Below are 26,754 nucleotides of genomic sequence, written 5' to 3'. Positions count from 1 at the left end.
AGTTACATTTTAGGTAATGTGCAAAGTAACTTTTGACTATATGGTACATTTATCTTATTATTAGAAACGTTCATAATTTATTATTTACATTTTTATTTAACATTATTATGCCTGTTCTAAGCACTTGCTGTGTGCTTGAGCTATAAGTAGTGTAGAACTCACTATCTCTGCTTTGGAAACCTACAATGGCAAAATTATTAGAATCCGTGTTACTTTTTCAGGTATTCTATAAGAAATTAAGTATTTAATATTAAGTATTAAATAATTAATAATAATTAAAATTGAACTGTTTTCTTCAAATGTCATATCAGGGACCAGCAGAGGGCACCAAGGTCTTCTTTTCTGTAGAGGGTTATTTGAAAAGTAATTATCTTGCCCTCAGGGCTGACTTGGTGGGTGACTGATGCTGTTGTGTCACATGGGACTGTTTGTTGTACTTTGCTTTAAGGCATATTTCCTGTGTTCAAAGTTATGGCACAATTAGAAGTAGGCCTCGGTTTTCGAACCGCTTCTTCAAAGCCTCTGCATCCACAGGAGGGAAATAATTGTTGCAAAAATGCTGGGACTCAGGATTGATACTTACTGTCTCACATTTATTAATGCATGCCTACCAGTAAATCTGACCTTATCAGGAAGGAACAGAACTCTTCTACCATTACATCTTCACCTTAAGACCATATATCTTTCTTGTGCTCCTCTCTGTGTATTTCTGCCATTTGTTATACCCTTGAATATCATGAGCTGGGTGGCTTTATCTGAGTTCTCCTTTTGCTTATAATGCTGAGCATTAGAGAACACACAGCTTCAGTTTGGAGACTTACATAGAAACTCATTGACTGAAAACAAGTGTTCAGTTTTGGAGAAAGCATGATCTAGTGTGTTTCGTAAAGTCACTTCTTGCTGTCAAGAGATCTCAATTCCATTTCCAGCTCTGTCCCTGATTTGCAGTGTGACTGACATGTTTTGTGGGCATGCCACTTATGACCTCTTGGTGCTTTCATTTTTCCATCTGTAAAGTGGGAATAATAATATTTACCTACTTTAAAGGTAATTTATAAGGTTTGGCATTACAGAAGTGAAAGCTGCTGCTGGTGGTATTATTATTACTACTGCTACATAGAAATCTATGATTTGCTTACCAGTGCTGCATAGTATGGTCACATTTAGGACAGGGCTGATGTCTGTATTTTGTACTGAACTGAATTTACTACACAGAAGAAAAAAGTTTGGATGTCCTCAGAATGAATACAATGCTGTTTTTCGCTCACGAGGTTCTGGTAATTTTGAAGATTCAGGTCCTCATTTCAAATGACTGGTTTAAAATATCAGTATAATCCTGAAAGTAAACCCAGTTTTTTATTAAATCTGATATTTAATATAATATGTGCTTTTAACTATTTTTTTTATATAATTGCATTGTAACATATTTTTATTGTGTTTTCATTGAACAAATACACACACACACACACACATTGTGAGTGAGGAAGGCAGTAATCATTTCCAGTTCAGACAGCTATATATCATACTTTATAGCCACAATGTGGGTATAGGGATGGGATTGTGGGGAATATGTCATCAATATATTAACAATTGCATAGAACATAACAGGACAAGTATTACTATATTTCAAGAAAGCAAATAGTTGGGAATTAAGGGTGAGATTCTGATTCTCTCACTCGTATTGAATAGCACCTTACTTCATGAGTAGGTCTCTTGATTTCAGTGGTCCTATACATGGAGGAAGGTGGTACTCAGGATAATCTAGGGTGGCCCTAAAATATCAGTGAGCTCTGTGTTCTAGGAAGAAGTATTAAAATGGTAAGAGTGCAAGAAGTGTTAGAGAATCCTGAAGACTTTACAATTAAGGAAACAGGCATGATTCCTCTTAAAAAGAATTCAAGGTACAAGAAATGACTAATGTGGTTTTAAAAGTATCTGCTCAAAGATCTGAGAGTTAATTTAAGCCTGTATTAGAAGTGGAGAAGGCAGGGAGGAAGGAAACAAGCAAAATATACTGTACAGAATTAAAGCCTTTGTAGGAAAGGAAAAGGCAGTAAAATGCTATGGTTCAAGGGGAATAAAGGGGCTGAATACATACATATCAGGGAACAACAAAAATAGTAGAGAGAAACTCACCCACTAATAGTTGCAGAGAGCACTGCAATTGTGACATCTTTCTTTGATGCAAAAAATAAAACAACAGCATGTGGACATTTAGGAAGTAATGAAGATATTGACAAAACAGCTAATCCAAAGGCAGGGCAATATTTTTAATGTGAATTTTGGTTCACATGTGTCCTAAGCATGGGACCCAATAGTGAGTCACTAACCCCAGTGCTCTCTCCACAGTAGCACACAGCCTCCCATCACCATTCCTTGATGTGTATGGCTATGTTTAAAATTTTGGTTTTGGGTCACTTTAAAAAATGCATTTACTAATATACATAGTATACTAATATACTAGACTTCAGAGTCTGTTTTCAGCACATCTGTGCCCAGATCGAATGTGTATTTGAATGGGGCTATTCTAAATAAAAGAGAATAGTCATATTCTGATACAAATGGTATCATTGTAAATGGCTAATTTCATATAAGTCAATTTTTACTTTTAACTTTAAAAAACTACAGCTTAGAAGCCTGGAAGTTTTGTTTAAATCACAAAGGGCTGGATTGTGCTGCCCTTATCCACTATGAATTATATCTTACTTTGCTAATAGTCCCTTTGAAACAAATATGACTACTCATGGAGTAATGTACTACCACATGTGATTAAGGGGTTCACAATCTGACACTATTTATATTAAATACTGAAAAAAGAGAGCTCTTGCTCTCTTCCCCTTCCCCCAGGCGACTTCCCAGATGAGTCAGGGCTACGCTATCAAGCCCTATTTTTGCAAATAATGCCTTTTTCCCCAGGACTAGATAAGTGAATACGTCTTGCACAGAATTGGCCTAATGTAGATATTTATCTTTTATTGCTCTTCTGTGACAAAACCACAGTGTTATATGCTAAGCTGAAATGTTAAACTATGTTTTAACTATTTTGGGGTCACTGTTTATATTTGTCTGCAGTTACTAAGTGGAATGAAATGCATTATAAGTAAGGAGTCCTGGGGACAGAAAGCATAAATAGTTGTAATTCATGGAATTACTGCTGATTTCTGGATCTGGACAGCTTCAGGGCCAGGGGAAATTCACAGGCTTTGCACAAAACTATGTTTAAAAAAAAAGGAAAGAAAAACATCTTTATTCAGTTTGGTCAGCATTATGGTGCACAGTGTTTTATAAACAACTAACTGTATAAACCCAACTTTTATCCTGAAAGGGGAAGGACATGAGCACTTTGCTGAATCATGACCTACATAGAAAAGAGAGAGCAATAATTACCACCTAGGCATATCCAGTTTTATTGGATATGAAACAGCTGCTTTACTCTAATCTTGAAAAGTACAGTTTTCAATACAGCAAACTTTGAACAATGTGCTTTAGTTGGCCAAGAGAGAGATCAGGAACACAAGCATCCTCGGGCCCTTGAAGTGACTTTTTTTTAATGGGGGGAAAGAGGGTAGCAGCCGCCAAGACTCTCTCTCTATTCCCTGTCACACAAAAAACATAAACAAGCTATCATATTATAGGAAATATTAATATCTAATGTTGAATTCTTCAGAAACCTGGGCTTCTGACTTTTGATTTGGCGTACTTCAAAGTCTCCACGTGGATTCCAGAAAGCTGACTAAATTAAATGGCGGGCCAAGTTCTACTTTGGGGGCTACAGTATTAGCCAGAACAGCTGGCAACCGTTGTAGTACATCTCTCCTCCCTCATCAAATCTTTTCATAAAGCCCAATATCTGGAGACTGTTGGTCCAGGTTGCATTTTCCAAAGCCTCAGTTTCCCCTGTTTGGAAATCCATTCTCTCGCATCATGGAGCTCTACCAGGCTCTGTGCTGTACTGGCAACTGTCTGAGTTAGTGATGCTTGTCGCTTACTCATTTCTCTATAGAATCCATTTTAACCTGTGTATTCGGGTAAAAGGATCAGTTTTATCTTTCCCTAGGATCCTCATTCAACATACAAAGACACTGGGTGGATGCATTTTACCTTGTAGAAAATATATGGCCCAGATTGCACTGTACTCTCCAGCCATAGCACTTCAACAGAGCAGGACAGAGAAGGAAACAACTTTGGGTATGTCTCCACCCAAATTAAGGTGTAACTGTAGCACGGGTAGGCCTACCTGAGCTTGCTTTAATCTAACAAGTGCGGGTAGCAACAGTAGTGAAGACATGGAAGTATGAGCTTCAGTGCAGGCTAGCCACCCAACCCAGGTACAAACCCGCCAAGGACCCTAGATACATACTTGGGTTGCTAGCTCACACTGAAGTCTGTCCGTGCCATCACATCCTCACTACTCTTGTTACCTGCACCAACTAGATTAAAAGTTAGTGTGGATATGCCTACCAGCACTACAATTATACCTTAATTTGCCATGTAGACATACCCTTTGAAACAGGATGTGAGACAGAGTTAGACACTTCCAAGACACAAATAAACATTGGAGGGCAAAAGCTAGCTTGTGCCCCTTTGGCATTACAACTCTACATTGTGTTTCTCAGCTACTAATATCACCTGTGGAGAAATACATGAAGACTTTTCCAAAATTGACTCTATCTAAAATGGATCTTCAGGCAATCAGTTTTCCAAAGATATTCTTCCTTCTCTAATAACTTTGATCAGCTAGTTGGAAGGGAAAAATCAATAAGTGTTCTGTCTAAGGGCCCATTTTGCTTATTCACAGTTGTTTAGGCTGAGAAAAACTTTTTTCTTTAGATAATTTATTATTTTATTGCATGCATTACCTTAGCATAGGTTGCCGGGGTGGGTAGGGTGGGAAATTATGAGCAAGTATCTCAATCTTCACTAAGACTTTCTAAATAATCTTAAATCAAAATGTCAAGGCTTGGCACATGTGGGATGCTTCTTTTTCCAAATATTTGCTATTGAATTTCTAGCCACCACTAATACCATACATGTACTTTACCTTTGCTGCCTTGTTGATCATCTCTTGAAAGGTTCAGAAATAGCACCTTGGGTCTGCTGCTAGAACACATGTAAAGTTTGATACAGTATTCCTTGTGCATCCAAAACTCTCACTCAGTTTACTGCAGTGAAAGTTTTGGGTAAATACAGAATGCAGGATCTGACCCCTACTGATGCTTTGGATTTGGTGGCAAATTTTAGATTGAGTGATGATTTAATGTGAGATGTATAAAATCTCCTCTCCTCATTTCCAGACCACAAGATGTCTAGAACATTTTCCTTTTGTTTACTGTCTGTCTTTCGAAGTCTGATAGGATAAGACACCAATGAGACAGCATAGTAATTTGAAGTAATTTTTCACAGCAGATAGGAGATAAAGCACAACTTTTACATATCTATTTCCATTGTTCCACTCTGATTTGCCTTTCACATCTCATTCCCATTGTTCTGTGAACAATACTGCTTCATCTCTGTTCACCGCAATCAGTTCTTTGTATATGTTAGAAACTGACTGTACCTTTTGTCATGTCTCCTCTAATCACATTTTTTTATTCTGAAGTCTGTACATAGTGCCTCTCTTTTGTGCCTTTTGTTGCATAAAGTTTAAATTTGCATATAGTGACAAAGTGGCCAATCTTGAGATAGTTATACTGCACTTTTTGTTGTGCCAAGCATATGGAGTTTTAAAATAGATTGTTGCTCCATCCCAACCCTCTCCCACTTCCCAAAACTTCCTATTATTCTTCTTGAGGTAGGCTTCCATCCTTGGGAGACAATGGGAGATAGGATGGATGAAATTTTTTTGGTAAGGAGTTTAATATTTTTCATGTGACCTTATGACAGTTGAGATATTTGTGATACTTGACTTTTACATAGCCAGATACTTTGTCCTTGGTGACAATATTCTTTCTGTTCTGTTTCCCATATCCTTTCCCCCAGATTATATCCTAGTTTTGCTTAAATGAGGAAAAGTGTTCATAGTTTTGTGGGAAATAATTGCATAACTCGACCTATGGTTTCTTTTTCTGAAACCTTAATATATCTATTGATTTTGAGGACTGTACAAGAAATTAGATGTAAAGTTCAAAGTTAGGCTCTGATCCTGCAAAGACTTAAGCATGTGCTTAACTGTTGAAGTCAATGGATTTACAGTGCTTAATGTTAAGCATAAGCATAAATCTTTGCAGGAACGGGGACATAATGTGTGCATCTGAATGTGCTTGTTATAAAAGAAATGAGATGTGGATGATTAATTTGTTCTATGATGATTGGTTGTTGTAATATCTGCCATAGATGCCAAAAATCTGCCATCTGATCTGCACATTATGTGTCTCCGGTGTCGTGTACACTTAAAATGTAGGTTGACATAACTACATCTCTCAGTGATATTAAAAATCACTGTGTGTCGTACCTATGCCATTCTTATACACAGTGAATATGTAGCTAGATCGACAGAAGAATGCTTCCATCTATCTCGCTACTGTTGCTTGGGGAAGTGATATTCCTACACCAGTGGAAAACCCCTTCTCTTGGTGTAGGCCATGTCTACACTATGGGGCTATGCCCTGTAGTGTAGACATACCGAATGAAAGGTGCTTTATGGAAGGTTTTATTGTGAATCAAAAGCCTTATGTGAGGGTCAATGGCATTCTGACATCCTCCCAAATGTACCTAACTCCAGATCAATTGTCTGGGAGTTGCATGATTCTCTTTAGCAAATATATCTGGATACAACCCCATAGTGACTTCACACGTTAGCTCTTGCAAATCATTTATTCCCTTCTATGAATCAGGGAGAGAGAGGTTTAAATCCATGTCTCCTACCCCCCATGTGAGTGCCTTAATCACCAGGCTATAGAGTCAGTCTCACTTGCTTTCTTTTTGGCACAATGAATATTTTAATATTTATACACCGTGGAATAGAGGGATTGAGAGCAACTCACCCCAAAATAGCTTCTAGCTTAGTGGTAAGGATGCTTCACCTAGGAGGAGGGAGATTTGAGTACAAGTCCCTGTTATATGGAGATTCAAACCTGGGTCTCCCACATCTTAGGTATGTGCCCTAAGCGTTGGACTAATGGTTATAAGGCGGAACACACACACACAGTCAAACTTGTGGATAATTTTGGGTCAACCAAAACTGCATTTTTCAATGAATAAACTATTCTCCTGAAAAATTTCACCCAGATCTACTTATAACCTTTTACTCCCTTGCACATGTGTGTAGGATGAGGGACGACATTGCCCTTTGTGTGCCTCTGTTCCCCTGGGCATCTGACTTTGCCAAGGGTGCAAAAGTGAGTTGTTCTCTCCATATAGAATTTTGCTATATTGTATCCTTTTCCCCCCCTCTCTCCTGGCTTTTGTGTTCTCCATTGTGACATAGACATATTTAGATTTATGATGGGTGAATCCCAAAAGGTTCAGAGGTTCAACTTAAATAAACAGGCCAACATTCACATGTCAAGCTAGTGTTACTTAAACTTTATGAGGCTGTCTGAGATCTTTCTTCAAGCCCCCTCCTTCCGTGTGACCTTCTAAGATTCCCATGGCCTGCCCCTCTGAAAATAAATTTCCTTCTCAACAGGCCTCAGTTCCATCCTTCCTAGTGATCAGCCCCCTCATTCTATTCTGTATCCTTTTTCCCCGCGACTACTGTATTGTGTTCTACATATTGACATAGCCCTGGTCTACACGGGGGGATCGATCTAAGTTACGCAACTTCAGCTACGTGACTAACATAGCTGAAGTCGACGTACTTAGATCAATTTACTGTGGTGTCTTCACCGCGGTGAGCCGACTGCTGCCGCTCCCCCGTTGACTCTGCTTGTGCCTCTCGCGGCGCTGGAGTACAGGAGTCGATGTGAGAGCGCTCAGGGGTCGATTTATCGTGTTTAGACTAGATGCGATAAATCGATCCCCGCTGGATTGATCGCTGCCCGCCAATCCGGTGGGTAGTGTAGACATACTCATAGACATATACTATGGTCACTTTATCTTTTGATGATCTATTCATCAGATTACTCTACCCTTTTTGGGCAGCAAAAGACTTTCAATGGGAGGCCCATGTCAGTAGTCCTCTCTTCACATCCTTGGCATTACGTGACTGCTGAGGGAAGCTTGTAGTTCCCTTACCCTGATGAGAATAATGAAAGAGGAGTCTGAGTTCTGTGATGTAAGATGACCTTTGGAGAGAAGTCAGCAGCACTCTTCTTCCACAGCCTCATGTTCAGGCAGCAGAAATCTTCAGGAGATTATAATTTGTATGGATATATGACCTGTCTGAAGATCTATAATCATAGAAGCTGGAGATGGAAAAAATCTATTGAATCATCTGGTCCTTTTCCCCAAAGGTAAATGCAGGATTGTTCCCTACAACAGAGTCTTCAATATTCTATCCAGTCTAGCATTAAGTGACTCCAGGGATGGGGCTTCCACCATGTCTAATCTGTGATTTTCTGAATATAAATCTCACTGTTAGGAAACATTTTCTAATACTCAGATCATGTTTTCCTTCAGTTATTTTGATCCTGTCACTCCCATTTATGACAGTTGGGACCACCCCAAATAATTCCTCCCCCTCTTTGGTATTTATGCCCTTCGTATGTGCACTGGAGGGTGATCTTATCCATAACAAAAGATGGTAATGAAGTCCCCTTGCAGTTGTCATTTGGCCAAGCTACAGTATACATAAGTAAAAAGAACAGGAGTCCTTGTGGCACCTTAGAGACTAACAAATTTATTTGAGCATAAGCTTAGATGCCACAAGGACTCCTATTCTTTCTGCGGATACAGACTAACATGGCTGCTACTCTGAAACCTATACCTAAGTAGTTCATTACTAATACCTTATATGTCATTCCTTCTAGTCCTCTAATAATTGTTATTGATTTTCTCTGAATTCCCTCCAAGATTTTTTAATATGTATCTTTCTGGCATTGAAATACTCAGAAATGATCTAATAAAATAGTGTCACCATATCCATAAAGGGACAATCATCTCCCTAGTCTAACATAATAATGCCTGCTCGTATGCAGCACAAAATCTCATTAGATTTTTTGACACTGCATTGCTTTGTAAACTATCATATCTAATTTGCTATCTACTGAAAACCTTGTGTCCATGTCTGTTTTGGATTATATTTCCCCCGTGATATATTAGCTGGTGGAATTCCAGGTTGATTCTGAATATATTTCTTGCCCTCATTTTTTAATCGAAAACTGCATAATTTCTCAATTCTGACTGGTGTTTGTAATGTCTCCCAAGATAATAAGTAACCTTTGTGCATGCTTTTTTATCCCTCTTCCAGATGTCAGTAAAGATGCTCAACAGGGCACTTTAAATAAAATACACCTCAATATTCATACACAATGGAAACAGCACAAAAGGTGAAAATATTCATATGTCGCAGATAATATTGGCTAAATCAAAAGAACTTTTAAAAAATCCAGACTCAGGGTCAAAGAATGTATGACATCACTGACATTACTGATGCAAATATACAGACACAAATATTTAAATATCCAAACTTCTTATCAAATTCTTATTCATTCCAAGAATCCTCCAGCTTCCCAGAGTTCTTATGCCTCTAAATTCAGACAAGAGAAGGATTTGTTGCCACATCAGAAGAACAGCCTAATCTGGTGGGATATGGAAGCATCCCTGCAAAATTATGAGTACTCATAGTCGAAGTACAGAGTTCTGTCTGTCTCAGATAAACTGAACTGCCTGATCTAAACTCCAAAGTTAAGAAAGACAAAGTGTACAAGAAAATGAGTTATCCCTCTCCTTTCCCATATGTATTTGTTGTATATACATTTTTTCCACATAAGAACAGAAATAGCGTGAAAAGCAATGTTTTACAATTTCTTCTCTCTTTTGGGAAATGTACTATCTACTTTTCTTCTGAGTTTGCTGCTGCTCTGCACATGAGCACTACCGCTCGTTGTTGGAATCTGTTGTATTTTCAACAGTCAGGGAACTTCGTTGGTTTTCTTAAGAGAATTACTGCATCAACATGAGAGTAGGAGGGAACGCGTTACAGGAGATCTGCTTCATTTTCTAAACTTACAATAAACAATTCAACTGCAAAGGAAAAGAGATGTTATTGGCCGGGTGAGTTGTGGCCCACTGTGGCTGGCATGGGAGTAGGGGGGTACCTTGAGTTTCTGGGGTCGAGGATAGGGTTAACGGGGGGGGGGGGACTCAGGCTGATGGGTTTGTTTGTTTGTTTGTTTGTTTGAATTATTTTCTTGGTACGAAAGAGACGTATTGATGGGGTTGGGATTGCAGTGAGGGGTGGGGGAGCCTTTCCCCTCTAATTGTGATTGGCTGTTTTTCTCTGAGCTGCTTTGTTCATTGGTTTGCTCCTCAGCCCCTCATGAGTCCCCCTCTCTTCTCCCCACCCCAGCTCTGGCTGGGTTTAAAACTTTTTAGGGGCTTCACAGATCCGCCGCCCGCGCTGGAGCTGCTGCCGCGCGCTGTGCAGGGAGGCGCCGGGCGAGGAGAGCATGTTCCCCGGGCGGAGCTGGGGATGGGCGCTGCTGTGGGCGCTGCTGGGGCAGGCCGTGCCCGGGGGCTGCCTGCCCCGCGGGGGGCTGCTCTTCCCCTTCGGCGCGGAGCGGGGTGACGCGGAGCTGGAGCTCGGGGACGACGTGAGCTCCCTGCCCCTGGAGCTCAGCACCCCGCTGCGCTTCTACGGCTCCAGCGTCGGCTCCCTCTACGTGAGTGCGGGGCTGGGGGCCGAGGGGAGCGGGGGTGGGGGTGGGGGTTGCCGCGAGTCACTGGGCTGGGGCGAGGCAGATAACTGGGTTGGTCTCTGGCAGCGGGGCACCGAAGTGCGGGGCGCGCAGCGGGGAGGCTCCGGGGCAGAGCTGCGCAGCTCCGCGGGGAGCGGGACTGGCCAGGCGGGGCTGCTCCGTTCGCTAGCGGCCAGCGCAGCCGTTGTAGCGCAGCCCTCCCCCGGGAGAGGCTCCGCCGAGTGACCCACTGCCGAGCCGCTCGGGTTCAGCACGTAGAAGATCCCCCTTTTTCTCTCCTTTCTGGCTGGTGCCCGGCCGCGGAGCCGAGCGCTGCCGCGTCCCGGGATAAGGCGCTGTACAATAGGCCAAGGGAATGGACGTGGGGAGGTCTCCGAGCTGGAAAACTTGGGTAACGACAAACCCAATGAAAAGCAGATGGCCCCCCGCCTTTCTCGGCTGGGTAGCTCCCTCCCTGAAAGTGCTTTTGTTGCCTGGATTTCCGGGGGTTTGTTCCACTGCAGGGCGTAGGCTAAATGCAAAACTTACCAGTGCAGATCTGAACTCTCCGAGTCAGATCCTCAGCAGGTGTAAATTCAGTTACTTCGGTGGAACTGGGCTGCTGTACATCAGAGAGAATCTAGCCTAGTGATTTTCAACCTTTTTTTTCATTTGTGGACCCCTAAAACATTTCAAGTGGTGATGCAGACCCCTTTGGAAATCTTAGACATAATCTGCTGACCCCCAGGGGTCCGTGGACCACAGGGTGAAAACCACTGCTCTGTAGTAAGGACAACCTTTTGCAGACCCCTTAGACACAGATTGAAACAGACACAGACCGGGCACAGGTTGAAAACCACTAATCTAGCCCAATGTCTCCCTTAGGGTTCAGCGTAGCAACCCTGTTAGTCTGTAACCGCAAAAAGAACAGGAGTACTTGTGGCACCTTAGAGACTAACAAATTTATTGGAGCATAAGCTTTTGTGGGCTACAGCCCACTTCATCAGACTTTTGAGTTAATTTGTTCCCTTAGGCAAGAACAGACTTTCTTCTCCCCCAGGAGTAGTGAGAAGAGAGACAAGGTTGATGTTTTTGTTGCACTGGATTCTAAGATGACTATCAATTTTTCTTCAAATACCAGGGGATTTTAAAAATAAGTGACCAGTGTGAATTCCTTGGTGGATTGCCTTCTATGGCTGTCTGTCTTGCTAGTGAAAGGAACGAGTTGATGCTTTATATGGTGATTGTTGCTGGTGTGTTACTTAAGTTGCATTAGCACCTTGACTCAAAACTATATCACCTGGCTGTAGATTGACATACATTTCTAATATGTTTTGTCATAAAATCCTAATTTACAGGGTCATAAAGCTTTATTTTATTTTATATCAGGTTTCTGATCAACCCACTGCTAAATACTGTAGCTCTGTCTGATTTTAGTGAAATATATTGTCTGTATTGCCAAGTCTGTATTGGGAGGCCATGGATATGCGGTCTGCAGCGGGAAAAGGCCCATAACAGCTTAGCCAGAGTGTGTACAGATTTGGAAATACTAGCTTCTTCTCCTGGAGCTAAGAAATATCACTTTCCTACTGTATGTGTTGTGTGAGCTGCAGAATTAGACAGTCCCTTCTCCAAAGAGCTTCCAATTTAGGTCTTAAGACAAAAGACAACAGATGGGTACAGACAGTACAAGGAAACAACGAGACAGTATTGGTTAGCATGTTAGACAGTGGTGCGGTGATGGTACCTTGAAGGTTTTCTTATGTGAATTCTAGTCTGTACCTTCAGTTGTTTGCTGTTTGTATTCTGATAGCATCCACAATGTGCTCGTAACTGTCTGCCCATAGGAACATTATAAGTCAGTGTTTTCCATGAAGAACCTATGGTCAGAGGTACTTGTTCGGTGTAAAGTGTGAGGCCACTAGGGGGTGGGGGGTTATTTGGACTGCAGCATCACCAATGATGGCAATCAGTCCTGTGTTCCTTTTCATGAGCTTTGCATGGTGCAATCTTTCAGTTTTTTTCAGTGTTGAACTTGCAGTGACTTTAACACTTTTATTGACATTCAAAGTGAAGACTGATACTGATATCCATGTGTTAATATGGCAGCAGAACCTGGCCTAGACTATTGCTTAGGCCTGGTCTACACTAGGGGGAGGAGATCGATCTAAGTTATGCAACTTCAGCTATGTGAATAACGTAGCTGAAGTCGACGTACTTAGATCTACTCACCACGGTGTCTTCACTACAGTAGGTTGACTGCTGACGCTCCCCTGTCGACTCCGCCTACGCGTCTCGCTCCGGAGTCGACGGGAATGTGCTCGGCAGTCGATTTATCGCATCTTCACTAGTCACGATAAATCGACCCCCGCTGGTTCGATCACTCCGGAGATAAGTGTAGACATGCCCTCAGTGACTGTCTTTTTTCCTTTGAGATCTTGTCAGAGACCTGAGGTGTTTTAAAAGCCTATTGTTGACAAGGCACACTACCCTGTCTTTAACACATGTTAACCTGGTTCAGTTAAAGCTGAACCTTATAAGATCACACTTTAAGAGTGCTGCACAGACATGCTTAGTAACTGAACCTTCCAAAGAACATGAGTATCTTGTCAGGTGCACACTGAATGAGGCAGACCCTCACAAGAGCCATTATAAATTGGATTAGTTTAATTATCTGGCATTTTGTCCATCGTACAGCCAGAATGATTATTTGGAATAAAAAAAAATGTTCTGGAATTGAGTGCCCATGTGAAGGAATTTTACCAAAATTGTTTTATACTTTTTTCTATTAAACTACATATACAATATTACTCTTGAGAAACGGAACTTACAAAAAAGTACTGCTAGTTGATAAATATATTAACTGATAATATACTAATTTATAGAATCCCTGAAATCATTTTTTTTTAAACATTAAAAATTCTTGGGTCAGAGTTTAGGTTGTTGTGATGAAATGTGCATTTCTTTATACTCGATAAGAAATGCTTTCCATATTATTCTTAACTTTTGAGTGCTTTATTTTTGCAATCTTAATGTTTATTAATGTAGGTTTCATTAAATGTAATTCTGTATATATATTCTAACAGTTGAGATAAAATGAGGTGCTTGAACTAATAGTCCATAGGCATTTCAGTGAAGGACCTTCTAATCTAGAACTAAATCTTAGCTCCAGCCCTTTTTGCTCTGACCATCAGTTTGATAGGACACAATGAAACAGTTATGTATTTGTATAGTGCAGGGGTCGGCAACCTGTGGCACGCGTGCCAAAGGCGGCACGCGAGCCAATTTTTACTGGCACGCTACTGCCAGCCGGGGTCCCGGCCATTGGCCCCGCTTAGCCCACTGCCGGCCTGGGTGAACGGAGCCCCCGGCCAGCAGCGGGCTGAGCGGGGCCGGTGGCCAGGACCCCAGCTGGCAGGAGCTGGCGGATGGAACCCCAGACCGGCAGCGGGCTGAGCCGCTCAGCCCACTGCCAGTCTGGGGTTCTGGCCGCTGGCCCTGCTCAGACTGCTGTCGGTCTGGAGTTCCGGCCGCCGGCCCCTTGGTAGCCGGGGTCTCAGCCGCTGGTCCCGGTCAGCCCGCTGCCGGCCTGGGTGAATGGAGCCCCCGGCCAGCAGCGGGCTGAGCGGGGCCGGTGGCCAGGACCCCGGCTGGCAGGAGCCGGCGGATGGAACCCCAGACCGGCAGCGGGTGAATAAATGAAGATTCTGCACACCACTTCTGAAAGGTTGCCGACCCCTAGTATAGTGGATATCATCTGAGGGATGATTTAGAGAGGTCTGAGGTGGTTTCCTTTTGGAAAGGAGTCTTTTAACTGAACTTGATTTAATTTGTTTTATTACATTTGTACACTCTTTAATTTATACTTTTAAATTTTGGCCTTGTTTACGTTAGAAAGTTTTGTTGCTTTAACTATACCAGCACTGAGTTATGCAAACAACCAACCTTATTTGTTTGCAGAAAGTGTCATGTCCCCACAATGTCTGGTAATTAAACTCAAAAAAAAAATCACTTATTTGTTTGAAAATTTGATTTTACAAAAGTATTCAGTGTCATTTTTCTACCCCCCTCACTGCTGCCCCATTTGACTAAACAAGATAGAGCTGTATATAGTGTGTCTGGTATGTTTTACTACAAACCATAAATGTAATTTAGCAATGTGTAATCCAGCAGTTTAAAATGCTAAAAAAAATCTGCCACTGCTTCCTGTCATTTTAAATAGAGTAATACCCTAAAAGGCAAAAAAAACCTGTACAGCTGTTACTGTCTTTGGACAACACAAACCTTCAGCTTTTTTGTCTTTTTTTAATAAAAATACTTCTTTTTGAAACTATAATACATATATCCATTTTTGGGCTTTCACTTAGTTATATTGACATTAATAAAAATGTGTATTTATATGAGTTTAAAGGGACATGGTCAAGTTAAATAATACTTAAAAAAACAAATTTCCTTACGTATGTTAATAAAATGCATTAATTCTTAAATTTTGAAATTTAAAAAACAACTTTTCACTACTTATAATAAGAGCTTATTCTGTGCACTTGACTCACTTTACACCAGGAATCCAGACTGCTCGGTTTCTAATATTTGTTTTTCAGTAAAAAGAACAGGAGTACTTATGGCACCATAGAGACTAACAAATTTATTAGAGCATAAGCTTTCGTGGGCTACAACCCACTTCTTCAGATGCATATAGAGTGAAACATATATTGAGGAGATATATATACACACATACAGAGAGCATGAACAGGTGGGAGTTGTCTTACCAACTCTGAGAGGCCAATTGCAAATACTCACCAGCAACCACACATCACTGAACAAAAACACTGACCCAGGAACCTATCCTTGTAACAAAGCCCGATGCCAACTCTGTCCACATATCTATTCAAGTGACATCATCATAGGGCCTAATCACATCAGCCATACCATCAGGGGCTCGTTCACCTGCACATCTACCAATGTGATATATGCCATCATGTGCCAGCAATGCCCCTCTGCCATGTACATTGGCCAAACCGGACAGTCTCTACGCAAAAGAATTAATGGACACAAATCTGACATCAGGAATCATAATACTCAAAAACCAGTAGGAGAACACTTTAACCTGTCTGGCCATTCTATGACAGACCTGTGGGTGGCTATCTTAAAACAGAAAAACTTCAAACACAGACTCCAACGAGAGACTGCTGAGCTGGAATTGATATGCAAACTAGACACAATCAACTCAGGATTAAATAAAGATTGGGAATGGCTGAGCCATTACAAACATTGAATCTATCTCCCCTTGTAAGTATTTTCACACTTGCTTCTTATCAAACTGTCTGTACTGAGCTATCTTGATTATCACTTCAAAAGTTTTTTTTCTCTTACTTAATTGGCCTCTCAGAGTTGGTAAGACAACTCCCACCTGTTCATGCTCTCTGTATGTGTGTATATATATCTCCTCAATATATGTTTCACTCTATATGCATCCGAAGAAGTGGGTTGTAGCCCACGAAAGCTTATGCTCTAATAAATTTGTTAGTCTCTAAGGTGCCATAAGTACTCCTGTTCTTTTTGCAGATACAGACTAACACGGCTGCTACTCTGAAACCTGTTTTTCAGTGTTTCAATAGTCTGGTTCTTTTGCAGTAGAACAATTGTACAATGTTTGGTTGCATATAATGCAGGGTAATGGTTAAATCTGAACAAAACATCTCCTTTGAAAAACAAAACATGAAAATATTCAATTGTTTTTTGAGAAACCTACAAATTACTTGACAGCAACCCTATCAGTTTATGACAAACTAGGAAATAAGGGTAAGTCTACATCACCCTGGGAAGTGCCCTCCCAGATGCTGATAGACAGACACATGCTAGCTGTGGTCGAGCTAGCATGCTAAAAATAGCACCCTGGCCACAGCAGCACAGGCAGCAGATCAGCCACCCAAGTACAAACCAACCCAGTCCTCTCTGGCTACATGCTTGGGAGGCTAGCCTGTGCCGCTGTTTTTAACACACTATTTTTAACACACTAGCTCAAACTGGGGGTCAGGACCCCTCAGGGGGTCGCGAGGTTATTACATGGGGGGGTCGCGAGCTGTCAACCTCCACCCCAAACCCCGCTTTGCCTCCAGCATTTATAATGGTGTTAAATATATAAAAAAGTGTTTTTAATTCATAAGGGGGGTCGCACTCAGAGACTTGTTATGTCAAAGGGGTCACCAGTAAAAAAGTTTGAGAGCCACTGCACTAGCTTGAGTAGAGCTAGCACATCTGTCTACCCACACTGGAAGTATGCTCCCTGCTGCTGTGTAGACATATCCTAAGAGTTCAGAAGCAAGCACCTAACGGCTGGAGAGAGACAAGCATAGCTTTAAAGTTGTCTCTCTTGTCTCTAGTCTTTATTCCATCATTTTGAATAGCTTTGATTATGTATGTTTGGTAGCTCCTCTCCCAACGTTATTTTAGATTTCTGTGATAATCTGGGAATCACATAAATTGCCTTTTTTGTCCAAAATGGAGATGAACTATGAATTTGTGACCCCTGAAAGATGCATGTATATTCCTTGGGAGTATATTTAGTCTAGATAGAGGAGAAATTGACATAGTAAATTTGCCACAGTTAGTAAATTGCTCCTCCACATACCCCCATCTTGCTTATTCAGATTATAAAGAAAATTAAACACTGTCCATATAATATAGATAAATATTTTAATACCGCTGATGACTAGGATTCCGTGTCTGTCGCAGAGGTTGCAGGAGTCATGGATTCCGTGACTTTCTGGGACCTCTGTGACTGCTGCAGCGGCCAGTGTGGCTGACCACAGGGCTGCCCAAGCAGCTGGCTGGTGACAGCCGCACTAGCCACTTCATTTTTTGATGAACTAAAGTTAGCTATTTGCTAAGTTAAACCAATCATTCATGTGTAACCACATCCCAGATATATGACAAACTATAGGTTAAATGCTGACCCTGCGCAGACGGATTGCTAATCAGGAAACCCCTGGCAGTCATTGGAGGCTTCAGAATGATATTTTCTACTTTGCTTGTGGCAGCGAATCTTCAGGCTCCATCTGCAGTTCTTTCTGTGAGAATGTCATTCAAAATCCTTAAATATATATGTTTCTGTTGCCCCTGATATCTTGCATTATTTTTCACCGTTTTCATTTACTTTTCTTTGTCCCTGAGGCCACCATTTCTGTGAATGGTGTGCCCTCAATGGAACTTCTTATGGAACCAATTCAACTTTTAAGTGTTACCTCTGGGGCAACCTGAACATGAATGTGGTTTTGTTTATGTTTCAGTTACAAATCTGCATTGAAAATGATCAATAAACAAGAAATACACATTGGGTTGTTTTATGCCAGTTGTAAGATTAAGCTTTTGCCAGACAATGGTTCAGATTCTCCATTTCACCATGGCTGAGCAGCATATAGGGGTTGTAAACCTGACAGAACCCAGGCCTGGGAAATACCCTGATATAAAAGGATTCCCTGGGTGGCATATAGCTAACAGAATGGCTTTGTGTCCCCACTCCCTTGTAGCCTCTGGGGATGTACTGAAGGCATATCTGGGACTGGAAGTTGTTGCAAAAGCATGCCGGGCTCTGGTTTCTGCAGTTACAGAAGAGTTCCTAGTGGGTTGTTGGATCCAAGTTAAGTTAGAGCAGTCTTGATGTTGAATTTCAGTTTTGCTTGTCAATCAAAACAGGGCACTTATAGCCTGAAATAAGTGTCCACACACAGACTTGCACCAAAATAACAAAATTAAAATTGAGTTAGTTATTTTGGTGCAAGGTTATGTGTAGGTCAATCCTAAATTCTCTAGTTAAATTCTAAACTAAGGGTATGTGTACACTTGCGGAGTTTCATCACCAGCAGTTACAGCGCCGCTCAGAGAGCGCTAAAGGGAAACCACTGTTGTGTGTTCACACTGTCAACAGCCTGCACAATAGCATGTTCACACTTGTGGCACTTGCAGCGGTATTCGGAGCATTGCTAGGGTTACCATATTTCAGCAAGCAAAAAAGAGGACGGGAGGAGCCCCGCCCCTGTCCTGCCCTGGCCCCGCCCCATCCTGCCCTAGCCCTGCCCCTCCCACTTCCCCCCCTCAGAACCCCCAACCCTCCCCCCGCTCCTTGTCCCCTGACTGCCCCCTCCTGGGACCCCTGCCCCTAACTGCCCCCCAGGACTCCACCCCCTACCTAAGCCTCCCTGTCTCTTGTCCCCTGACTGCCCCCTCCTAAAACCCCCCCCTAAATGCCCCCCAGGACCCTACCCCCTACCTGTACCCTGACTGCCCCAACCCTTATCCACACCCCCACCCCCAGACAGACCCCTGGGACTCCCACGCCCCATCCAACCACTCCCCACCCCCTGACAGCCCCCCCCAGAACTCCCAACCCTCCCCCCCGCTCCTTGTCCCCTGACTGCCTCCTCCTGGGACCCCTGCTCCTAACTGCCCTCCAGAACCCCACCCCCTACCTAAGCCTCCCTGTTCCTTGTCCCCTAATTGCCCCCTCCTAAGACCCCCCCCAAATGCCCCCCAGGACCCTACCCCCTACCTGTACCCTGACTGCCCAAAACCTTATCCACACCCCCACCCCCCAGAAAGCCCCCCCCCGAACTCCCGACCCCCCCCCCCCGTCTCTTGACTGCCCCCTCCAGAACCTCCCTGCCCCTTCTCCGACCCCCTGGCCCCCTTGTTGTTGGCCTTCGCCTAATGTCTCTGTGAACTTGCTCAGGAACGGCCTGAGCCGCTCGTCCCCGAACGCTGGGCAGCAGCGGGGGAGGAGCTCCAGACTGCCAGAGGTGATCTGCGAATGCAGGGAGGGAGGGAGGGAGGGAGCGCTGCTGCAGGGGGGAGGAGGGGCTCTCTCTGGCTGTCGGAGCCCCATGTAAGTGGCACCATCCGGCCGGCTGCCCTGTTAGCTGCGCGCGCTTTGCATTGGGGGGGGAGGGGGGAGAGGCGGGTCCGGACATTTACAAATTCCCCCTGGACGCTATTTTTAGCTCAAAAAGCCAGACATGTCCAGGGGAATCCGGACGAATGGTAACCCTAGCGTTGCACTCTGGGGAGCTATCCCACAGAGCATTTCTTCCTCTTCCACCACTAAGAGCTGTTGGAAGGCGGAGGGGGTGGCGGGGCATCCTGGGTCCTGTCCCAATGCCCCTGATGCATTGCTTCGCATGCTAGCAATCCCTGTACTACTGTCTGCATTTGGCGCCACCTTTCAATGGTTTGTGTATTGCGCACCCTGCTTCTTCGGGCTGCAGGAATGGATCTCGAACTGTTGACCAGTATGCTGCTCGCTCTGACCAACACATCATGAGTGGCAGTGGAGTTATTCCTTAAACTACAAAGGCAAGAGGAGTGCAACATTGATCTCGCCACTCGTAGTAGCTACGACACGAGATTGCTTGTGGCATTCACGGAGGTGCTCATCACAGTGGAACACTGCTTTTGGGCTCGGGAAACAAGCACTGAGTGGTGGGATCACATCGTGATGCACGTCTGGGATGACGAGCAGTGGCTGCAGAAGTTTCGGATGAGGAAAGCCACATTCGTGGGACTGTGTGATGAGCTCGCCCCAGACCTGCGGCTCAAGGACATGAGAATGAGAGCTACCCTGCCATTGGAGAAGCGCGTGGCGATTGCACTGTGGAAGCTGGCTACTCCAGACTGCTACCGATCGATCCATCGAACCAGTTCAGAGTGGGAAAGTCGACCGTTGGACTCGTGTTGATGGAAGTGTGCAGGGCCATTAATCGCATCCTGCTCCGAAAGACCATGACTGGGCAATGTGCGTGACATTGTGGATGGCTTTGCACAAATGGGCTTCCCTAACTGCGGCGGGGTGATAGATGACATGCATATTCCAATTCTGGCACCAGACCACCTACCCACCAAGTACATTAATCGCAAGGGGTATTTCTCAGTGGTTCTCCAGGCGCTTGTTGATCACCGTGGGCATTTCACAGACATTAACGCAGGCTGGTCCGGAAAGGTGCATGACACATGCATCTTTTGGAACACTGGCCTGTTCAGGAAGCTGCAAGCAGGACTTTCTTCCCGGACATGAAGATCACCGTAGGGGAAGTTGAAATGCCCACTGGGAGACCCTGCCTACCCCTTAATGCCGTGGCTTATGAACCCATACACGGGGCAACTTGACAGCAGCAAGGAGCGGTTCAACAACAGGCTGAGCAAGTGCAGAATGACTGTTGAGTGTGCTTTTGTCCGTTTAAAGGCCCGCTGACGCTGCCTCTATGGGAAGCTGGACCTGGCCGATGACAATATTCCTATGCTTACAACCTATGCTCCATAATATTTGTGAAGGGAAGGGTGAAAGCTTCACTTAGGGCTGGACCACTGAGGCTCAGTGCCTGGAGGCTGAGTTTGAACAGTCAGAGACCAGGGCTATTAGAGGGGCACAGCGTGGGGCCATAAGGATCAGGGATGCCTTGAGGCAGCAATTTGAAGCTGAAAGCCACTAATATTTGTTGCTATGCTCGGGAGTGCAGTGCTTGTAAAGTTAGGAGGTGATTGGTGCAGACAATGCAATATGAAGACTTAACATAATTGTCTGTTGCTTTGCAGGGCTCTGTTTGCTTTCAGTTAATAGAATAAAGATTGCTTTCAAACCAAAACAATTCTTGTATTAAAAAACAACCGGAGGAGAGAGGCAAACAAAAAAACCCATCAGCAGTGAGGGACATGGCGGAAGGGAAGGTCCCAAGAAGAGGTGGGGTCCCAGGATGGCTAAAGATTTGTGTATGTCCAGGTATCATATCCAATCTTCTCCTTTGGAGTACAGTGCAGCGGGTACTGTACTTCAGCAGGGCCAAACTGCAGAGGGATGGGTGTTGAGTGCGGTGGGTAGTGGGAGTCCGCAGTGCTGGACTGTGAGGGGGGAGCAGTGGAATGCTGCGGATATAGACTGGAGCCAGGAGGTTGATAAGAGTGTGTTGGCGGTGTCTGGGGGGAGCATGGGAAAGAATTTTGCGACAGCAGCTGCAGGGGAGGGCGGGCTTGGAAGTGCTTGGTTTTCAAAGCTAGTATCGCCTGGAGCGTGTCTGCTTGGTGCTCCGTAATATTTAAGAACCGCTCCATGGCTTCATTCTGGCATGCCACGTTCTCCTTTCAGTACCTCTTCTCGCTGTCCTGCCACTCCTTCAATTCCTGCTTATCGGCCATGGAGTGCATCATAACATCACGCATAAAGTCCTCCTTAGTTCTTCTTGGCCGCTTTCTAATTCTGCGCAGCCATTCAGCCATCGATAACAAAGAGGGAGGCTGGACTCCCGAGGTAGGGTGACCATCCGTCCCATTTTTAAAGGGACAGTCCCATTTTTTGGGACTTTTTCTTATATAGGCACCTATCACCCCCTGTCCCGTTTTTTCACAGTTGCTATCTGGTAACTCTATCCCAAGATCATCTCTGTGAAGTTTAAACGCAACATTTTACAGAAGCAGTATTGTTTGCAACACAGAGAACACTGATTCAGTGATTTTAAAACACAGCCAGTACTCACTAACTGGCTGACCCCAGGCAAGCACACATGAGCCATAAGACCCCCAAAATGGTGAGTAGCCGCAGGGTAAATCACTCTTCCCGGACCCTGCTGTACACTGGGCATGTGGCTCTTGGGGAGAGCCAGCATTGTAGGGGGAGCCTGATAATCATTCCTGTCCCCACACTTTCCACAGGATATGATCATTATGGAAGTTATCTCGCTGCTGAGGGTGGGCAGGGAATCAAGGGAGAGTCTTCTCCAAGACTGCGGCTTCTGCCCTGGCCCCTATGTGGCTCGCTTTTGTGAAGCAATGGTCCCCCCGTCTCCCCTCCGTGATGGCACAGTGGTGCGGGAAAGTTACCATTAATGGGGCAAGAAACAAAGTTGCTCTGCCAAAGAACCTGCGGCAGCGGATTGCCCAGAATCTCCATGAGAGTTTCCTGGAGATCTCTGAGGCAGATTCCCGTGAAGTGAGGGAGTCAATCAACAGCTTGTTCCGCTGCTCAGACTAGGCATGTGTTGGGAGATAAGCCTGCTTTCTGCAACCCTCCTGCCCCCAAAAACTCACTTCAGTGATTCCCAAAATCAAAGCCACTTACCAGGGCCTCCTCTCCTGTTTGCGCTTTGCCAACATCTGACAGCTGTGACTGGCTAGCCTTCTCTGAGGTAGAAAAGAGCTCCTGGCTGCATGCATCTCTGACCTCCGAGTCATCCTTTGCCTCTGGGTCCCCCTCCCCCTCCACATCCTTATCCAAGATTTCTTCCTCCTGGCTTGGTCCACTCTCAACTGGCACGTGAGCCACTGAAATAAATATCCACAGTGGTCTTTGCAGCGGAGGTGGGATTGCCGCCGAGTATCGCATCCAGCTCTTTGTAGAACTGGCAGCTCGTGGGCGCAGCAGCGGAGCGGCAGTTTGCCTCCCATGCCTTGTGGTAGGCGTTCCCAGCTCCTTCAGTTTGACCCAGCCCTGCAATGTTTTCCGATCAGAACCTCTTTCTGTCATGGATCGTGAAATCTGTCTGTAGGTATCATAATTCCTACGGCTGGAGTGCAGCTGGGACTGGACAGCCTCCTCTCCCAAAATGCTGATGAGGTCCAGCAGCTCGGCATTGCTGCAAATGGGGGATTGCCTGGTGCATGGAGCAGGCATGGCCACCTGGAAAGCTGTGCTGAGACCACTGCATGCATCACCGAGCAAACAGGAAGGGGACTTTCAAAATTCCAAAGGAATTTACAGGGTGGGGTTGACGGTTGGTCACCTGAGGGCAGAGTAGTAGAATTCAAACCAATGACCAGAGAGGCAAGAACAGGCATTGTGGGACACCTGAGCCCAATTGCAGCCCTGTAATCGACCACAGTGTCTACACTGGCACCATGGCAATGTAGCCCCAGCGCAGAAAGCTCTTGTTGGGGTGGGTTTTTTTACAGCGCTGCAACTGCGCAGTTTCTGTGCACTGAGTGGCTTGGCAGTGTGTACACCGCAGGAGTTACAGCTCAGAAAGCTGCTTTACTGCGCAGAAACTTGCCAGTGTAGACAGGGCCTAAAATTGCAGCAATCTTGAATGCAAGGAAGGAATGTGAGGAATGGCTTGATTGTGCAGTTTGCACAAAGCCCTAGGCAGGGAAGTTAGGAGGAAGATCTATTGGCTGATCTGTTGGGGAAGGTTGCACAACATCTCTGCTCCTGTTGTGGGGGGCACATGATGATGCTGTTGATCCCTCACTTTCATCAGCCCCAAGCTCTCCTACAAGTGTATAATGTGATCCATACTATCGTTCCTGGGTCTCACAGTGTAGAAGTAGTATGGTCCAGATTTTAAGGTGGTGTCAATCCATATAGTTCCATTGACATTAATGGAACTACACCAGCTTGCATCAGGTGAGAATCTGGCTCACTGGTTAGTCAACAAAGTAATTGTCCTAAGTATTTATTTATCCATTCTAAAATTCTAAGTTTGAGTATTTACTTCATTGCCAGGGGCACCCAAATACAAGGTTGCCCAGGGTGTCATTTTCCCTAAGCTTCCATACCTAGCAGCACTCTTATGTAAACATTTTTAATAGCCATAATGGCTCGTATCTAGTCATCTAAGAGAATCCATACAAAAGACTGCATGCACTGGGTTTTGATCTATAAAGATAGAGAGTTTTGGAGTTTGTGAGATGTGGTTATTTTGTACTGATTTGCCAGAAGCGGAGGTGAATGTGGTAGCCTGTGAAATATAGCTGTTTGAAATCTTATCCTTCAGAGAGAAGAATGTTCAGTTCTTAATGTACCTTGTTGTTGAACCATGAGAAGTTAAAACCCCAAGATCCCTCCAAATAGATATAAAAAGTGGTTTTTGGAATAGTCCTACAGGTTGGTAAACTTGACTTATCTCATAAATACAAGCTTCAGCTTCAATGATATTAGGTATTTAAGAACCGGAAGTATTTCAGTTGGTTTGAAAATACTACAAAAGTGTGCAGACTTGTGAAATAGCCATGTGAACAATACTTACTGCCCTGTTTAAATGATTTTACCCTTTCTATTAGGTGGCCACTAATGGGATCATTGCAGTGAATGAACCATCAAAAGAAGAAGAATACCTTGGTCAATTCCCACTCAGTTTTGGAGCTATTGCTCCATTTTTGGCTGATCTGGACACTACAGATGGACGTGGGAAGGTGTTTTATAGAGAAGATTCATCCCCTGACGTCTTACAGCTTGCTGCAGACCATATCCAACGAGGTTTCCCTGAGACCATTTTTGATCCAAGCAGTGTTGTCATTGTTACCTGGACGTTTGTGGCTCCTTACCATGTACCTGGAGAAGTCCCCACTCTGGAAGGCAAGGTGAATATTAGACAGAGCTCTAAGATAGACCAAGTGCAACAGAAGTGTAACTCCATGGTCCATTGTTTTAAGTGTCAATTGTAATATTTCATACTTCAAAAAGAAAATTATTTCACTTTAAATACCTTACCGCTTTGCTTTATATGCTTATCACTGCATTCAAGAGAAGGAAATTTTTGGGAGGAGTGTCTCAGACATATTTAAAAGATGTAAGCAGTTTGGCTTGTAGCATATGGGCAGAGATGAGGACAAAGCTCACATATTTTTACCTTTTTATTCAACATCAAACTATCCTTGGACTCAGGGCCGGCTTTAGGCCGATTCGGCTGAATTGGGCCCCGCGCCAAGAGGGCCCCGCGCTGCAGCTCTCCACCCCGCCCCCAGCTCACTTCCCCTCCTCCCCTCTCCTGAACGCTCCGCCCCCTCCCCTGCTTCCCGCGAATCAGAGATTCGCGGGAAGTCTGAAAAGGAGCAGGGGCGGCCGGCAGCAGCACAAGGTAAGCTGGGGTGGTGGGGGCGCGAGAAGGGCTCCGGGGAGGCGCCGCCCGTTCCCGCCGAGCACGCAGGCCCGGCTCGGGTCCGGCGCGGCCCGGGTCGGGTCTGGCCCGGCCCGGCCCCCGCGGCGCGGGTCGGGTCGGGTCTGGCCCGGTCGGCTCGGGTCGGCTCCGGCCCCGCCCAGTCCCCGCGGCGCGGCTCCGGCCCGGCCCGGTCCCCGCGGCGCATCCCGGTCCCCGCGGCGCGGCGCGGCCCTGCTCGGCCCGGCCCCCGCGGCGCTGCTCGGGTCCAGCCCGGGCCCGGCCCGGCCCCCGCGGCGCGGCTCTGGCCCGCGCCCTGGCACGGCCCCCGCGGCACAGCTCGGGTTTGGCCCGCGCCCCGGCGTGGCCCCCGCGGCGCGGCTCCGGGTCGGACCCAAGCCCGGCAACCCCGGCCAGAGCGCGGCTCGATTCCTGGGGGCGGGGCTTGCAGCAAGCCCCGCCCCCAGGAATCGGGCCCCGCTCTTGCTAAAGCCGGCCCTGCTTGGACTGTTATGTTAACTTTTATAACACCCCAAAATGTGCCAGATACTTGGAATAATCAGGGAACTTAGATGTACTAAAACCTGGACTTTGGGGGCTAAATTAACAAAGAAACTTAATGTGGTGACACTAAATATCATCAGGTCTAACGTTCAGGTGCCTAGAAAATCACTGGGATTCACAAAGGCTGGATTTAGGCACCTAGGCTCCCTACACAATGAATGGAAGAGATGGGCATCTTAGATGGGCATCTTCACAAAAGCCAGCACACTAGGTGATGCCTCACCAAAGGCGGAAGATGCTAAGCCAATGCGGGTGTGTGAAGCATTTCCCCCTGTCTCATAGATAGGCGCCTAAGTCTGGGCCACAGGGAAGTGCCTCCTACAACATGGGATTCTCAGCGGAAAATGCTCTCTTGGTGTGAGGTGCCTACATTGTTTTAGTAAGAAGCTAGCAGGGAGGGAGGAGGTGCAGCAGCACCCTCATAATGTTTAGCCCAGTGGTTAGAGTACTCATCTGGGATGTGGAAAATCCCCAATTCAAGTCCCTCTTCTCCCTGATGGAGAGAGGAGGTTTGAACTGGTCTCTGCTGCCAGCACCCTAACCACTGGACTATGGGATAT

General features: G+C 45.0%; 1 protein-coding gene across 1 annotated transcript in view; it reads left to right on the top strand.

Moving 5' to 3' along the window:
- Positions 1–10,550: 10,550 nt before the first annotated feature.
- The window catches only part of NID1 (nidogen 1), an 80,970-nt gene continuing 64,766 nt past the window's right edge, over positions 10,551–26,754 (top strand). Inside the window, exons 1-2 of the mRNA XM_065401136.1 lie at positions 10,551–10,763; positions 24,816–25,115. Coding sequence (XP_065257208.1) covers positions 10,551–10,763; positions 24,816–25,115 — 513 coding nt within the window. The remainder of the gene's footprint in view (positions 10,764–24,815; positions 25,116–26,754) is intronic.

The sequence above is a fragment of the Emys orbicularis genome, chromosome 3 (assembly GCF_028017835.1).
Source record: "Emys orbicularis isolate rEmyOrb1 chromosome 3, rEmyOrb1.hap1, whole genome shotgun sequence".
Classification (NCBI taxonomy): domain Eukaryota; kingdom Metazoa; phylum Chordata; order Testudines; family Emydidae; genus Emys; species Emys orbicularis.
Note: the sequence above shows the minus strand (reverse complement) of the source record. Positions and strands in the feature narration are given on the sequence as shown.